General features: G+C 38.4%; 1 protein-coding gene across 1 annotated transcript in view; it reads left to right on the forward strand.

Moving 5' to 3' along the window:
* LOC135197030 (metallophosphoesterase domain-containing protein 1-like) overlaps positions 1 to 9,496 on the forward strand; it is a gene marked incomplete in the record, with an annotated part of 53,554 nt that extends 44,058 nt beyond the window's left edge. The window contains 2 exon segments of the mRNA XM_064223939.1: positions 823 to 1,049; positions 9,250 to 9,496. Of these exon segments, the coding sequence (XP_064080009.1) occupies positions 823 to 1,049; positions 9,250 to 9,374 (352 nt within the window).
* Positions 9,497 to 18,806: the final 9,310 nt, after the last annotated feature.

Consider the following 18,806-nt stretch of genomic DNA (forward strand, 5'->3'; position numbering starts at 1 on the left):
TAAGAGCATGTTTGGATTCCCTGTGAAAAGTTCTATCAGAATAATATTCTCTTTTTTTCTCTACAACTAATATTAAAGAAGTTACCTTGGCCAGATATTTGGATCAAAACAGTACCCAGTTAAAAACCATCCCCTAATATCGTTATTTTTCATCATCGAAGAAAGGTAAGAGTATATTTGGAATCCACGTGAAAAGTGCTATCAGAATACTGTAATGCTTTCTTTTTTCTTTACAAATAATAATAAAGAAGTTACCATGGCTGGATATCCGGATCAAGCAGTACCCGGACAACAACCATCCCCTATAAATTCTACATATATGATCTTACTTTGGTTTAGTTCGGTCCAGTAGTTTTGTCGTCTTTAGCGAACATGCACACATACATACATAGTATTACACCATATTTAGTTTATGGGTAGAGACTTGAATCTGTTGTAGCAAGTGACTTAATGGGGCTCATAATTAAGCAGTCTAATTCCAGACAGGTAATAAAAATTTCTTAATGGTAGGTCATCCTTTTAGGCCTCTCCAAAGGAACATTTAGTATTTATGATAAATGTAGACCAATACATATACTTTAATCTGAATTTCCAGGAGGCATTTGACAACCTGCCATATAGAAGATAGTAAATGCCAAAAGTGTGAAATCTAGGTTTCATAGTTGAGGCAGGAAACTGGATAGAAGACTGATTATTTCCATGAAATTAGGCAGTGGATATACTGTTGTAGCTTATTTTTATGAAAGTGGACTTTTGTTTTGTATTTCATTTTGGACTGTATCCTTGTTTACTGCTGTTTGTAGCATTTTATTTCTTTTTCAGGCAACCCGAATATTGCAATTGGGCATTTAATCTCCCTAGGGGAACACAATGTCTAGAAAAATGGAACTGCATTCCAAGTGATACAGATGTTCTTATAACGCACACACCACCAGTTGGTCATGGTGATCTCTGTTGTACTGGAGTAAGGGCAGGTTGTGTAGAACTCTTAACAACAGTTCAAACAAGAGTTCGACCAAAATATCATGTATTTGGTCATATTCATGAAGGTAAGTAAATTAACAGTATTTTTATAGTCTTGTAATGTAAAAGATTTGAACCCTGTAGCATTAATACAGTACTTTAATTTTTGCTGATAGAAGACGACTCATGAGGTACATTGTTATCTAAGCTTAGTTAAGTTTTAGTACTGTTGTAGTTAAATTTCATACCCCAGTGACTATATTAAGGCTGGTAGCAACATTGCTACACTTTATTGGATAGGATAATGACAGTAAAAAGTTTTGTATTATTGCATACTGACTGTACAGTATTGTCATATACTATTTTCTTGACAAAAATCATGTCACTATTACATGTCAGTACTGTACTAAATTAAAATGAGTATATTAACTTTAGGTTGAGTTGTTTATTGCATTTTGATCTTCAGATTACTGTTGTATCTCTTGATTCTAAATACACATAGTACATACCTGGTTGAGTTTTTAGTAGTTTTCAGCAAAGCCCTTCAGTCCATCTAGAAACGATTATTTTTCTGTATTTTCAGCTGGGTCTATTTATCACAGCATGTCTGTCTCCATAAATTGACAACCTGAGGTTGATCATATTTTGGATTGATAGTATTCTTTGAGGGTGAGACAAAATATGTGATAAAATTTTTCAGCTTCTGAGTGAGAGGGAGTTGGCATTAAATTTCAGACATCATAGCATCATGTTCTTTGAAACTCCACCTGGAATGAGACTTTAGCTATAATTTTTTTTTAAATGATACAGATACTCTTATGCAGTATAGTTATTATATAAAAACTGCTAGCTTTATCTACTTTTACTGGAAGATGCCAATAGTGTTCTCTGTTTTTAGGGATATGTTTTACCAAATACTAAAGTAATCTTATTATCTGAATGCCAAGGTGTTGTCTTGCTGCATGAGTCACTACAGTAACACTTGGATAAAAGGGACAGTTAGCACAGTAATTCTTGGATAACAGGGACAGACAGTACAGTAATACCTGGGTAAATGGGATAGTCACTATAGTAATACCACCTGGGTAAAAGAGCCGGTCAGCACAGTAATGGTACCTCAATAAAAGTACAGTAAGGGCAATTTCACTTATAAAGCCTGTATGCCAAGAGGGATAAGTGGTTTTAATGTATGACACTTACCTGGCAGGTATATATATAGCTATATTCTCTGTTCCACCTGGCAGAAATTTTCAAAACTCGCGGCAATCGCTAGTAACCTATTAGTAGTTCAGGCAACCACCACCCCGTTACCGTGGCGCTACTAGCGATAGGACCATTCCCAATTGGGCCAGATTTTCTCTGCCAGCCGAACCGGCAACATTGTTGGTGGTTCCCTGCTAGAATTTTCATTCTCGTTGCTGACTGATCTTGGATTTTGGTATTGTACTCGGAAACGTTAGCTTGGCATTCGCTTTGGATTGTTCTTTAAGATGTCTGACTCTGGAAGTAGTTATAGAGTGTGTGTAAAAGAGGGGTGTAAGGTAAGACTGACGAAAGGATTCTCCGGTCGACCATCATACAGTGTAAGGAAATGTTTAGGGAGAGTGTGTGTAAAAGAGGGGTGTAAGGTAAGACTGCCGAAAGCTTCGGTCGACCCTCATACCGTTTGTAAGAAATGTAGGGAGAATGTGTGTACTTGGGAGAATAGATGCATTGAATGTGAGAATTTATCAGAGAAGGAATGGAAGGTCTTTATGAAATATGTTGAGAGACTTGAGAAAGATCGTGTAAGGAGATCTGTTTCTCGTAGTGAGAAGTCAAATTCTTCGAGTAAAAGGAGTGATTGTATTTCCTCTCCAGCTCCTTCTAATGTAGAATTGGTAGTTCCTTCTCCCCAGGTATCTCCTGCGCCCGCTGCTGTATCGGAGGAGACGAACGATACAAATATTGTGAAAGTGTTCGCTGCCCTTGCGTCCATGGGCGACCAGATACAGCGACTTACAGACAAAGTTAGTGCTTTCGATGTCAGTGAAAGTGTAGTGGAGGAGGGGGGCGTCTGATCGTCTCTCTCGTGCTCCTAGACCTAGACCTCTGTCAAGCTCCCAGACCCGCCCCAAGGGAGAAGGCATGTCGACAGTCGAAGGGAGGCGAGAGAGGTTTGCCACGGTCAGGCGTCCCTTCGAACAGTCCTGTTGCAAGTTCCCAGGCTGTTGCAGTTCGCCGCAGAAAAGGCGTAACTGGGAAGTGTGCGTCCTCGGGAAGTTTGACTTCCGAGCGAGAACGTAGGTATGCAGTGGTGTCTCGCCCACTCAAGAGGACGTTCAGGACGTCAACGGCTCTCGAGAGACAGGCGCAAGACAGTGAGGCTTGGAGTAGTCCTGAGGTGTTGTCATCCTCGGAAGACGGGGACGCAGTGCCGATCAAGAAGAAAAAGGATTTTTCGTACTAGAGGAGGACGCAGGACGCACTGGTGATATACGTCCCCGTCCCCTCGGCATGGTATTTCCATGGGAGATTCACCTCCATCTTCTTTATATCCGCCCCTCGTATTTCTCCGTCGGGTAGAGTACAGGATCGCTCTCCTTTAGGTCGCAGTCCAGCTCGTAATCCTCATCCTTCCCGTTCGGTCTACCATGCAGGAGGATAGTACGAAGCATTTCTTACGGGAAATGCAGTCCAAGTTGGCAGTGCTGGTGAAGTCTTGGGATGCTACTGAACAACCATCTTCGAGGCGTAAGGACGATTTCCTTCCCATTAAGTCTTCTAAAAGGGAAGACAAGGACGCATTCGCCGAGGACGCAGGGCGGACTGGCGCTAGGAGGAAGGTAGTTGCCGAAGAAGCAGGACGCAAACGGCAGGACGCAGGACCAATGGTGGACGCAGGACGCAGGCGACAGGAAGCAGGCGTTTCTAAGATGGACGCAGGACGCAGGCGGCAGGACATCGAGAGGCGGCAGGACGCAGACGCATCGGTAGCCGCAGGACGCAGGCGGCAAGACATCGAGAGGCGGCAGGACGCCGATGCCTCGCTAGCCGCAGGACGCAGGCGGCAGGACGCTAGTCCGTCAACGAAGCGTCAATACGACGACGACTTGCAAGATATTTCTTCAGCAGAAGAAGAGTTGGAAGTAATTGAAGAAAAGAATACAGAACCTTCTTCAGATTATAAGGTTCTGACTTCACGTCTTATTGCTGTTTTTGAGGGGGAGTTTAAACCGACAGCTCCGTTATCCCCCTTATCACAGTTTTCCAAGACTAGGACTCCAAAGAAGTCCTCCTTCCTGAAAATGACGATGTCAATTTCGGCGAAGAAGGCCCTTCAACGGGTGAATGACTGGATGAAGGACAAGAAAGAAGCGGGAAAATACTCGTTTGTTTTTCCTCCAGCTAAGTTAGCTTCTAAATCAGGAGTATGGTACGCTACTGGAGAAAGTCTAGGCCTGGGAGTACCTGCCTCCTCCCAGGGGGACTTCTCCAGTATAGTGGACAGCTCACGCAGACAGGCGTTACAGTCGGCCAAGGTCTGGTGGACGTCTTCGGAATTTGACCATCTATTTAAAGGGATTTTTAGGACTTTCGAAGTCTTTAATTTCTTAGATTGGTCTTTGGGAGCGCTAGCGAATTCCATAGGAGAAGAGGATTCGCAGGACTTAGAAACAGCTAAGAGCATTATGTCCTGCATGGATAAGGCTCTTAGAGACGGAACGAATGAGCTGGCTTCGTTATTCACAGCAGGAGTGCTTAAGAAGAGATCGCTGTTGTGTTCGTTCGCCTCAAAAGGAGTTTCTAACTCTCAAAAATCGGAGTTACTGTTCTCTCCCCTTTCGAAACAGCTGTTTCCTTCAGAGGTGATTAGGGATATAGCTCTATCCCTTTCGCAGAAAGCCACTCAAGATCTTCTTTCGTCTTCGGTTAAGAAGTTCTTACCAACCAAGTTGGTGAAGAAGACGCCAAAGGAGACTAGACCGTTGCAACAGCCCTTTCGGGGAAGAACATTCGCTCGACCCGCCTTTAGGGGTAAGAGAGTACCCGCGAAAAGAGGAGCCAAGACTCCCTCTAAAGAATGAGAACTCGGTCCTCCAGACGACAGTGGGAGCCAGACTTCAATGTTTTTGGGAAGTTTGGCAACAAATGAAGGCAGATCCCTGGGCTGTCAACGTAGCTCGGGAAGGATACAAGATTCCTTTCGTGAAAAGACCTCCTCTCGCAACATCTCCGAGAGCCCTCGGGGCAAATTACAACGATCTAGAGAAGAAAGCGGCTCTGTGGGAGCAAGTAGCTTCCATGCTAGAGAAAGGAGCAATAGAACCTGTTCTGGATCACGAATCTCCGGGATTTTACAACCGTCTGTTCCTGGTTGCAAAGTCCTCGGGAGGTTGGAGGCCAGTGCTGGACGTAAGTCAACTGAATCTTTTCGTAGAAAAGACCAAGTTCACTATGGAGACGAACGATTCAGTACTGGCAGCGGTACGTCCAGGGGACTGGATGGCGACTCTGGACTTACAAGACGCATACTTTCATATTCCGATTCATCCAGGAAGCAGGAAGTATCTAAGGTTTGTGATTCAGGACAGGGTCTTTCAGTTCAAGGCCCTATGCTTCGGCCTTTGCACAGCCCCTCAAGTATTCACGAGGATGATGTCCAATGTGGCGAGATGGCTACATTTAAGAGGGATCAGAGTGTCTTTGTATCTGGACGACTGGTTGATAAGATCCCAGTCGAGAAGTCAATGTCTGGAGGACGTGAGTCAAACATTGGACTTAGCAAAAGACCTAGGTCTGGTAGTGAATATGGGAAAGTCCCATTTGGAGCCCCAACAACAGATAGTTTATTTGGGGATTCAGATATCGGCAGTGACTTTTCGGGCTTTTCCGTCCCCCGAAAGGCAAGCCCAATGCAGTCAGAAGGTGCAGGATTTTCTAAAGAAAGACCGATGCTCTGCAAGAGAGTGGATGAGTCTACTGGGCACACTCTCTTCCATAGAGAGGTTCATTTCTTTAGGAAGACTGCACATGAGACCTCTTCAGTTTTTCCTGAAGGATTCATGGCCAAGAAAATCGCAACCGGATTCCTTCCAGTTTCTAATTCCGACCGAAGTAAAGGAGGAATTAAGGTGGTGGCTAACTCCAGGCAGGTTAGCAAGAGGGATGTCGCTTCAGCAGAAGAACCCAGACCTCGTCTTGTTTTCCGACGCGTCGGACGCGGGTTGGGGAGCGACATTAGGCCCTCAAGAGGTGTCGGGACTTTGGAACAAGGACGAAACAAAGTGGCACATAAACAGGAAGGAACTGTGGGCAATTTTCTTGGCTTTGAAGCACTTCAGAGAGTTGATTCGAAACAAGACAGTGCAGGTCAACTCGGACAACACCACGGCTCTGGCATATATTCGGAAGCAAGGGGGAACTCATTCTTTTCCCCTTTACATTCTGGCAAAAGAAATTCTGCTTTGGGCAGAAGAGGAAAAGGTCGTGATACTCACCAGGTTTATACAAGGAGAGAAGAACGTGGGTGCGGACCTGTTGAGCAGGAGAGAGCAACTTCTCTCGACGGAGTGGACGTTGCACATGGAGGTTTGCCAGAGCCTGTGGAAGTTGTGGGGCCGTCCGGTAGTGGATCTGTTTGCGACAGCCAGAACAAAGAGGTTACCAACATATTGCTCTCCGATTCCAGACCAGGAAGCAGTGGCGGTAGATGCATTCCTGATGGATTGGTCAAACTTAGATCTGTACGCTTTTCCTCCGTTCAAGGTGCTGGGGAAAGTGATGAAGAAGTTCAGGGAGAGCAAAGGAACGAGGATGACCTTAATAGCCCCGTTTTGGCCGGCCCAAAGTTGGTTCACAGAGGTACTGGAATGGACGGTAGATACGCCAAGGGCTCTTCCTCTAAGAGTAGATTTACTCAGACAACCCCACTTCGACAGGTTTCACAAGAATACCCTCGCTCTGGGTCTGACTGCGTTCAGACTATCGAACGTCTGGTCAGAGCGAGGGGATATTCTAGAGAGGTGGCCAGGGCAGTGGCTAGAGCCAGAAGAACATCCACAATCACGGTGTATCAGTCGAAGTGGGACAATTTCCGGAAGTGGTGTAAAAACAGGAAAGTGTCTTCATCCAGTACCTCTGTGACCCAAATCGCAGATTTCCTTCTTTACTTGAGGAAGGAATTACACTTGTCAGTTTCGACAATTAAAGGTTATAAGAGTATGCTAACCTCAGTGTTTAGACACAGGGGTCTAGACATCTCGAATAACCTAGATCTGAGAGATCTGATTAGGTCGTTTGGGACGAAGAAACAATCAGAAGGCAGGCCACCTGCGTGGAACCTGGATGTGGTCTTGAAGTATTTAACTTCTAGCAAATTCGAACCGTTAGAGGAATCCTCTCTGAGAGATCTTGCTAAGAAGACTATCTTTTTAGTAGCATTGGCAACTGCTAAAAGAGTGAGTGAGCTTCAGGCCATATCGAAGAAGGTGGGATGGAGACACGGCAATGCAGTGTGTTCATTCCAAGAAGGTTTCTTGGCCAAGAATGAGGATCCAGCTAATCCTTGGCCAAGATCCTTTGAAGTTGTGGGTCTAGCTGAATTGGTCGGTAACGAGCAAGAAAGAGTTCTCTGCCCAGTGAGAGCGTTGAGATGTTATTTAGAAAGAACAAGAGTTATCAGAGGGAGGTCTGATGCTCTGTGGTGTTCAGTTAAAGACCCCACTAGACCCATGACGAAGAACGCTCTAGCCTTCTTCATGAGAGAATTAATTAAAGAGGCTCATATGTTGTGTGAAGAGCAGAGCTTTGGTATTTTGAAAGTGAAGGCTCATGAAGTCAGGGCAGTGGCGACTTCATTAGCTTTTAAAAAGAATTTAGCCCTCAAGGAAATTATTGAATCAACATATTGGAGAACTAATTCAATATTTGCGTCTCATTATCTGAGGGACGTTCAGACAACCTTCGATAATTGTCAGACGCTAGGTCCATACGTGTCCTCGGGTACAGTATTGGGCAAAGGAGTTACTACCCCATAACCTTCTTGTAAGCTAGTTGATTTTATTAGGTGATGGTGTTTGTGTTTTTTGGTCGTCTGAGAAAAGGATGCGGTACTTTTCTCAGTCGTGTTAGTATTATCTGGTGATGGTGTGTGTGTAGTTCAGGTAAATGATCTGTTACTAGCTTGAATGCCGTGGCATAAGAGGGCTGTAAGGATCTGTCAACACATTGGTCACGTCCAGTTGTCAGTTCCAGTCTTAGCTTCTTCAACATACAGGACACTTCCTTGTTGAGAGCTACTAAGGTTTAAGCAGGCTTAGAGGCAGGACCTATGAAGTCAGCTACCTTAGCAGGTAAGGAACCTGGAGTTTTAATAATATTTTAATAATATTTTTATACTCTAAGAATGTTGCTGTCCTTGACCCACCTCCAAATGTGTCAATCAGCTATATATATACCTGCCAGGTAAGTGTCATACATTAAAATGAAGTTTTTATGATAAAACAAAGTTTAAGGTATACTTACCTGGCAGGTATATATAATTTAATTCCCACCCGCCTCCCCTCAGGGGACAGGGTTCAGAGAAAATCTGGCCCAATTGGGAACGGTTCCTAGCGCTAGCGCCACGGTAACGGGGTGGTGGTTGCCTGAACTACTAATAGGTTACTAGCGATTGCCGCGAGTTTTGAAAATTTCTGCCAGGTGGAACAGAGAATATAGCTATATATATACCTGCCAGGTAAGTATACCTTAAACTTTGTTTTATCATAAAAACTTCATTTTGATAAAAGTAAAGCAAAAAAGCCAACAAAATACTGTAAAGTAAGAAATTGCCAAAGCTCTAGATATCCTTAAAGGAGAGCTTCCAGCTTTAGGGATGAGGGGAACTGTAATGTCTTGGATAATTGAAAGGCTCTTAAGTTTGAGACAAGGTCTGTAAAAACTAATCTTTCATATTTTCCTAAGTTTGAGATGAAGTCTGGAAAAACAAATCCTTACTATTATATTAAGTTTCAGGCTGCAACAGTTTAATCTTCAAGCTTTTGAGAAAGTTTTTTTCTTTTCTTCTGTAGCCTTCAAAACTAGATGCTCTATCAACAGTAATTTTATATGTTGTGCATATACAGATTGTTACGCTTGAGATGCCATGTAACTGCCTTCCACGTTTTGAGTGTACTTTAAAGAATATATGTTTTATTGTGGGCAAATTTTTGTCCTGCTGTTTGAAGATGTTTACTTTCAGAGTTTTGCCTAAACTGAGCATTATCATGTTACTAGCTCAATTAATAATTCATCTTTTTACAGGTTATGGTATCACCAGTGATGGAAAGATTATCTTCATTAATGCCTCAACTTGTAATATTAATTATGTACCAATAAACCCGCCTATAGTGTTTGATGTTCCCATTCCACCAGAGTTTTCAAAATGACTACAGACTGATGTAGTTTCTTGATATCAGGCATCAGTGTGCTTTAGCACAGAATTTTCATAATGCTCATGTTCGATGTATGTACGTATCTTTATTTATCATGCAATAAATTATCTAAAAGAGTGTTCTTTAATTTTACTCCTTCATTCAGCTACATAAATAAATTAACAAAACATAGAAAAAATCACCATAATGGGTCATGTATTGTTATCGTCTCAAACTTTTTAAAGGAGGAGAAAGTAATAAATTATCTCCTGTTTCATGTGTTCTGTTAATATGACACTAACAAAATAGTAAAATGATTGAACTAAGATAAGAAAACATCCTGTACTACACTACCTGACATACTTGTAAACTAGTCAGTATCTATCCATGACTACTTTATAAATGATAATAAACTAAAAAATTTACATCAATCACTTGACTAAAGTAAACCTGATAATGAGAATTTGAAATACAAAACAACAACTTTTAATCAATTTTTATTGTTCATAACCAACAAACCCGAGATCTTAAACGTAAGGGGATTTTGCTCAAGCGTCTAGCTGTAGTCCAGTTATTAACAACACACTTTCCTTCCAGCCTATACCCTGTTTTTTTCCATTTGTCCATCCACCTGTCGTGTTTGCGCATGGTAACACTGCGTTCCGGGGTTTGAATACAGTAATACGTATCCTATTTCCAATATTAACGGTGTAATTCGCATTCAGTAAATTATTAAAACACTTCAGTTGCAAATGTACACCCAGACATCCTTTTATTTACCTAAAACGCACACACAGAGTAACTATTTAAAGCTGGGGTCGCCGTGTTACCATGCGAAAACACCACAGGCGGATGGACAGATGGAAAAAAACAGACTATAGGAACTATGAGGGGTGGCTTGAGGTGGGCCATGTACGTTAAGACCTCTGGTTTGTCAGTTAGGAAAAATACAAATTTTATTTTAAAAATTTCATTTGTTCATATACAGAACAAACCCTTGGTCTTTACATAAGGGAGACTTTACTTTTGGTGGTAGGATAAAGTAAGCTTTAGAACAGACTGGTGGTGTGGTTCACCTTGGGTCACTTCCTGGCCAATTGTTACAGCATAGGAAGTTGTATGCCTCTGATCTGTTAAGTGAAAGAACTGTGTGAGGAGTGCTATCTTGAGCCAAGTCTTTCTAATGAAAAGGTTGAGAGTACATAGGTCTATGACTGGTCTCCAATTGCCTGATGCTTTCGTAATCGGAGATAAGCTGTCCTTCACTACTGCGGCCCTGCCCCATTTTTTTTTTTTTTTTTTTTTTCTTGATGAGATAAATACTTCAGCGAACCTTCAGTGTATGCTCCTTGGTGAAGTGGATACTCGGAGAGGGAAGGAGGAAACTCGAAGGGGAGTATTTTCGGTTTTTTAAGTAATTTTTGTGAGCAAGTACGGGGGTTGTTTGTGTTAAAATCGTGGTCATATGGGTAGAGTACTATATGCTAAGCATTAAAACTACAACGTTTTTAATAGCTGACATAATTGTATAATGTATCTCTTATAAATACATTCAGGGATTCTCAAAATATGGCAGTATTTAAAAAATATATATATACTATTTAATTACTATAAAATTTGATTTAATGAATAATATTGTAAGTACATTATTATAACAATGTGTTCCATTACTAAAACTTTAAACTATGAGATACAATACTCATTTAGGCGTTCTACTTCTACTGTCTTCGAGTTGTTTTCCCTCAGTAACACGAACTCCAGAAGTGGTCGTGTTACTTCAGAAGGGAAGAAAATCAAGGAGTGAGGATGGCCCAAATTGACGAAGGGCGCAATTGCCGTAAGTTGCTATAGTACATAAACAGTTAATAATCTAATCCTGTTAAAAGAACCTCGTGTAGAGAGGTAGACAGATAGGTTCCCTCACGATATAGTAATGACGTTTCTATTCTATATTGCAGGTTCCCTATCCCCTCACGGATGGAGGCTCAAAAAACCACCTGCGAGCAGGAGGCCTTTCTCGAGGAGCAGCGACTCAAACGTCGGGGTATCTCAGGAAGTCTTCGTCATGTGTGTAGTACCAGGGCAAGTGGGCCATCTATACTGTAATTGCTGTCGTTAACGGAATTACTCTCCTAAGATGTTGGTATGAAAATGAAATGCCAACTTAAGGTGGAACGGCTGGATACAGTTGAGTGAAGCAGTCATGGTGGAGAGTACTACTGTTCGTTATTAATTTAAGGATACTTCCATGGAACTATATAGTCCCATGGATACTACCTTTCAGTAGCAAACCCTTCCTTTCTCTATAAGCAAATCCTTCCTTTCTCTAGCAAGATGAGAGGGGAATGATAGCATGTGGCTACATTGTTTTATTATTGGAAAGCAGTTGCATCTGGTTGCTTTTGCTGAGTGCTCACAAATAAAATGACATTAAGATTTCAACACAGAAATTAAACAAGCCCAGTTAAAACGTGGGTGTTCTTGCTCTGAATTACAAAATTGCTGCTTTACTGTGAGAGATATCGACAGTCAAGGAAAGATATTGATTTAAACATTTCTCGGGTATTGATGTTAACATCAGTGTCGTGGGCATCCACTATTATATTCACAAAGAATCCTTCTTATCAACTTATCAGACGCGCCACCCAAAGCTGATGGAATTATGCGGGGTCGGTGATAAGGACACTTCAAGATAAGACTCAAGGGTGTGGGTTGTGTTGGGGAGGGGGGTTTGGCCGGTGGTTTCTTTATGGACATTTGGTTTCCAAGTTGACATTTGAAAATAAACCAAATTAGTCTGCCGGAATGCATAAAAACAAATGTACTGCACATTTTATCTTAATCTTAGGAAGAAAATACAATTTCATTTTTAATTTCTTTTGTCACCCTACGGATAACCTTCATACACAACATGGCTTCCATTTTTGAAAGCTCCAGGGAAATTATTTCTCTCTCGATGCTTATAAATATTTAGTACCTTTTTCGTTGAATCTTCACGTAATGTCTTGCTAAACTTGCCCATGTCAATTTATATTAATATAGAAGATCAATGGAAATTTCCAGAGCTGAAAACTAGATTTTCATTTGACTCTAACTCCTGCCACCAATCAGAATTCCACTCTTATCTTCCTCCTTGGTTAATAAGCCGGCTGCCGGCACTCACCTGCCTTTCTCTCGGTAGACATGGCGTTGTATAGACGCCAACTCCACTTCTCCGTCAGCATTTTAATATGACGGAGGCCCGACATCAAAAAGAAACCAGGCTATCAAAAATAACTACAATGGTTCGCCTCGCCATCCAAGGCTGCTTGGAGACTGACAGACTGCATCTATCGGAAATGTCAGTCGAAGTTACTGCTGAGACGCAAGAGGTCGAAAAACTTTTCAGTGATGGAACTAGTTAGCGTGAGTACTTACAGAACGACGAGACATCTGACAGAAATCAGTTCTTCTTCTTCTTCTTCTTCTTCTTCTTCTTCATTTTAGTAGATATGGCTTCCTATTTCTTCTTCTTCCTTTAAATCTAGGAATCCCGTGACACGAGAAAATGTGTTCAGGTGCGTATATCTCCAACCTCCGCACGGACATACTAAACCCTTATCAAGATTTGTCGTCAAGGCTGTGTTTCGTAATTATTCCGAGTCTGATTATTATTAGGTTTCCTCCGTCGTCTGATCCAATGGCTACCGTCCGAAATTTTAATTCCCTTAAAACGGGGAAAACTATTTTTATTAGGAACACCGATGGGAGTATTCGAAATTGCATCCCCCAACTTAGCATGTGTTTATCATTACTTAATGCTGTTTTATTTAATTTGTGAAGCATTTTGTGAATCATTAATCCCGACATAACTAGAAAGAATGATTGAATTTTAGTATTAATTTTGCTGTATGTATATATATATATATATATATTATAATATTTATATTAATATAATATAATATATATTAATTTAATATAAAAAATATTTATTAAATATTATATATATCTATATATATATATATGTGTGTGTGTGTGTGGTGTGTGTGTTCCTTTAAACAGAATCAAGAGTGTAAGAAAGCTTGCTTTCACTGAATTTTTTTACTTTATTTTTTAATATTTTTTTTTTTTAGCCATTACATTAAAATTACACTAAAACAATCTCGTCACATTCGCATCTATATTTTAAAATTGAATTTGTTCTCCAGGAATAATAGTTGATAGTCGTCATTGTAATTATCCCTTTTGAGATGCATGAAACACTGCCGCATTTTTAAACATTGCTTTTGAAATCTTAGGGATATTCCTGTCAACTTTCCTTCTTATGTGGTCGATTTCATTGTTACAATAATGTTATATTTAACCATTTCAGTATCATCACTCCATTCATTTCTTTTACCCCGAGGTTTATATATATTACTTTTTTCAAGGTTAGCTTTTCATTGTGTTTCATTCATTATTACGTAGGTGGTATTTTATCAACCTTTCTCGGCCTTTCCATTTTTATTTTAAGTGCGATGAATAACATTCAAATAGTGCAGTATAATTGACCTCACCTCCGTATTTCCTATTTTATTGAATCATCATTGTTACTATACTCGGGTTTTTTTTCCTCTGTCCACCAGCCTGTGGTGTTTGCGTATGGTAACACTGCGTCCCGGGCTTACATTCAACAATAATAACAATATCCTATTTCGAACATTAATGGTGTAATTCACTTACAGTAAATTATTAAAACACTTTTCAGTTGCAAATGTACACCCAGATATCCTTGTATTTACCGAAAACTTACACAGCGTAACTATTTAACTTTCTGAAGCCCGGGACGCAGTGTTACCATACGGTTATTTTGTGGTCAATCTTACGAGGTCTGTTATATTTTATTAGATGCTTCGAAAAATAGAAACTTCATATAAGCTTGCGTGATTTTAAGGAGGAAAATTTACGTTTTCATTCAAAATGTGACATATACTATCCCATTACTATACATTTCGAAGTATTTTCATCGCGTTTTCTTAATATTAAGAATATGTTAGAATGTTTTCCCGAGTTATATTTCAAGTGTAGTTGACTATTTTCTCATTAAGTTTATCAGTTAGAATTATCTTATGCCCAAAATTAGCATTTTTGATGTAAATGTTTTCTTTCATCGAATTCTTTGAAAGTCATTTTAGCATCAGATTCTTTCATTTTTTGTATATATATATATATATATATATATATATATATATATATATATATATATATATATATATATATATTATAGAATTTTAAGATAAGTGTTTTATCAAGCCTTTCAATATTAAATTCTTCAACGACGTTTTGAAGGTAGGTTAGTATTTTTCTTGAGCTCTTGAGAATTATAGCCTCTCATCAAGTTGGGATTGAATGAAGCTTTGTAAAGTCAGCCTAGACATAGTTTCAGGGGGTCTCGTTAAATTTTTTAGCTCAAGAAAATGAGGTTAAAGCTGCACTTACTTAGGGAGTAATCCTACAAACTACTTTGTCGTTGTTCTTGTTGGGGGATAGGAAAGGTCTATGGACAGTCTAAAATGGTCTGAAAAAATGTGTTTTTCATAGTTTATAATAAATATTTCATTTCATTAACCATGGCCTATCCTGATAGTGTTTTTCCATAGTTTATAATAAAATATTTTTCATATTTCATTAACCATTTTAGGCCTATCCATTATGTTTTCATAGTATAATAAATATTCCATTTCATTAACCATTTTAGGCCTATCCATTATGTTTTCCATAGTCAATAATAAATATTCCCATTCAATTTAACACAATTTTAAAGGCCTATTCCCATTTATGTTTTCCATAGTCAATAATAAATATTCCATTTCATTAACCATTTTAGGCCTATCCATTGTGTTTTTCATAGTTTATAATATATATTCCATTTCATTAACCATTTTAGGCCTATCCATTATGTTTTCCATAGTCAATAATGAATAATTCCTTTTCCAAATTAAACCATTTTTAGGCCTATTTCCATGTTAATGTTTTCCATAGTCAATAATAAATATTCCATTTCATTAACCATTTTAGGCCTATCCATTGTGTTTTTCATAGTCAATAATAAATATTCCATTTCATTAACCATTTTAGGCCTATCCATTGTGTTTTTCATAGTTTATTAATAAATTTTTTATTCCAATTTCAATTAACCTGATTTTAGGCCTATTTCATTGTTGAAATTTTTCCATTTTAGTTTTTATAATAAAATATCCATCCTTCATTAACCATTTATAGGCTATTTTTTCCATTAGTTTTTCCATAGTCAATAAATATTCCATTTCATTAACCATTTTAGGCCTATCCATTGTGTTTTTCATAGTCAATAATAAATATTTCATTTCATTAACCATTTTAGGCCTATCCATTGTGTTTTTCATAGTTTATAATAAATATTCCATTTCACTAACCATTTTAGGCCTATCCATTGTGTTTTTCATAGTTTATAATAAATATTCCATTTCATTAACCATTTTAGGCCTATCATTTTAAGCTTATCCATATATGTTTTCCATAGTCAATAATAAATATTCCATTTCATTAACCATTTTAGGCCTATCATTTTAAGCTTATCCATATATGTTTTTCATAGTCAATAATAAATATTCCATTTCATTAACCATTAGGCCGATCATTTTAGCTTAATCCAATAGTTTTTTTTCATCGTCATGGAAAAATATTCCATTTTTCATTAAAACAGTTTTTTAGGTTCCTATCCATAGGGCCATATCCCTATAGTTTTTTCATAGTCAATAATAAATATTCCATTTCATTAACCATTGTAGGCCTATCCTTATATGTTTTTCATAGCACTGAATATTCCTCTCGTGAACTATTTTAGGCCTATCCATATGCGTATGTTTTTCATAGTCAGTACTAAATATTCCACTTCATTAACCATTGTAAGTCTATCCATATATGTTTCTCAAAGTCAATAATACATAACCCATTTCAGTAACATTTTAGGCCTATCCATATATGTTTTTCATAGCACTAGATACGTATTCCTCTCATGAACCATTTTAGGCCTATCCATATATGGTTTTCAAAGTCAATAGTACGTAATCCATTTCAGTAACATTTTAGGCCTATCTCAGATTTCGACCTCAAAGAACCATTAAGTGATATTATCTCTGTTTATTCCATTGTCATGTCCTGCTCTGATGTGTATCATTTTCTTTATAATACACACTTCTGAATACGGACTAACGTCATGTTAAAAATGCAGGAAGAAGAGATACCACTTATTAAAAAATAAATAAATGACTTAACAAAAATAGATGAAAATGTATTAAAATGCAAGGAGTATAGTACTAGGGTAGTAATGTATAGCACCTTCGCTTTACCTTCTGAATATTACAAAATATAATCAATAATATTATTATTGATCTCAGTATTTTCATGAATAATTTTATATATCGTTCATTTGTTACATTCTTTGGCATTCATGTCCATGCATCACCATTCATCTTACCATTTAGGAATGATACTACACAGTGTCGAAAACCAAACAAGAACTATGTTTGATGGAAACTACTTTCGTCAAATTCTGGCAAATGAGCTTAGCATCAAAATCTTTGATTGTATACTATTTTCGTATAGAATTTAATTTAGTCTTTCATTAAGCGTTTGAAGTAGGTTAGGATTTCGTCAAGCTTTTCTGCACCAGTCTCTCAATCATCTTGACAAAGTTGGTGTTCGGTTAAACAGTAAAAGATTCACTTCTCCACCATGCAGCCAAGTTAGGATTAACGTTGCGTTAATTGATAAGGTTTGTATACATGAAGTTTTAAAGGTTAATTTCGTATTATATGTTTTGAACTTGGCCATCCAAGAAGCTGTTAAATGATTCATTCTCGTTACGTCGGTCTAAAGTTCATCTTTTAAAATATTTTGAAGGTAGGTTAGTGTTTCTTTAAATTTTAGGTTTACAGGGTTAATATATCGATTCAGTGTTTCAAATCTTGCATATTATTATCAATCTTTCCAGTTTCAGCCTTTTGTTAATCTTTTCCAGATTAGCAGTTTTATCAGTCTTTTCCACTTCATTCTTTCATTAAGCATTTTGAGGTCATTATTTTATTATTCATTTCTAGTTCCCTTTTCAGTATTCATTTCCAACCTTTCCATTTCACTCTGAAAAGTCTTATCTTTGGATAACAAATTTTCTCGAAACCTTGTTAGGTTAAATTATCATCCATAGCAATTACGGTAATATACTCTTTAAGTTCTCTCCAGATACAAACTGCAGTGATTTCATGATGTCAGACTCATGGCGCCATTGAAAATATTTATTACATATTCTCCCACTTGGATATTTCGAAATATTTATATATCATTAGCTCCTGTAATAATCTCGGCAATCTGTATTATCATTTGTTATTGCCATAACTGATTAAAATGCAGCTTATTCTTTTCACAAACTTTCAGTGTGTTTCTCACCAAGCATTCCAAGATTAAGCCTTCATTTGACCTTTCAGAGGTAACCTTTTAAGATTTTCAAATGTACTCTTAATTTTTCTGGACGTAAATTCCCGCCATGTATACTAGTACTACTGCACCCACGGTTCTTTTTGCCACGTCCCTAGTTCAGGTTAGTTTAGATTTTTTCCCTGAAAGGTAATTTGCAATTTGGGTGTGGGAATTATTATGAGATTATTTTCAAGATGGTTCTATGGTTAGTTTTTAAGGTATGGCGCCAGTCCGCTATATTCGGAAATAAGCGGGCGGTGCGTTGTACCTTGACTTTGCGTTATACTATAGCTTCCAGGCAAGACGATCACTTTTCTTTAGAAAAATAAACAAGGAAAACTATATCTTGAAGGTATCCATTGGTACTTGACTCAAAGGATAATCAAACTTGTATTTTACTTTCCTGTTTTCTTATTGATACGTTGCTTCGAGTCGAGAATAGTATTGCCATCTATCAAATCGCTATCGTTCATATTTGCTGTGTTAGCGTTTTTTGTAATTTACCACTAATCTGAATATTAAACTCTCTCTCTCTGGGAGAACAAACTCTCACAAGTGTTTACTGACTTGTTCGTTTATTGGTAATCGTATTTATCTTCTTTTTATTATGTTTTTCCCTCTCGATTTTTGGTCTATACGTCATTGAGGATTGTTCAGCTTACTGTAGGAACCTATAGTAATCCCTCTTCTATTATTTGAATAATGGTATAATTCTAAGTAATTCTTGTTACGTTTGTGCCATTTGATATGTGTACGTTTATAATAATGATAATGACTTTATAGTGTGATAAATACTAGATTAACCACCACAGTATGGAACTAATCTGCCCGCTTTCTGTAGGCCTACACTTCTGTTCCCATCCAAGTTGTGAGTTTCGTGGTATGATTTAGCAAAGACTAGAGAGTTCGTTTTCGTTCAATATCCATAAATAGCTTGGTTAGCCTTGCATCGCTGAATATTTCGTTGAGGTC

Source organism: Macrobrachium nipponense, chromosome 18, assembly GCF_015104395.2.
Source record: "Macrobrachium nipponense isolate FS-2020 chromosome 18, ASM1510439v2, whole genome shotgun sequence".
NCBI lineage: Eukaryota > Metazoa > Arthropoda > Malacostraca > Decapoda > Palaemonidae > Macrobrachium > Macrobrachium nipponense.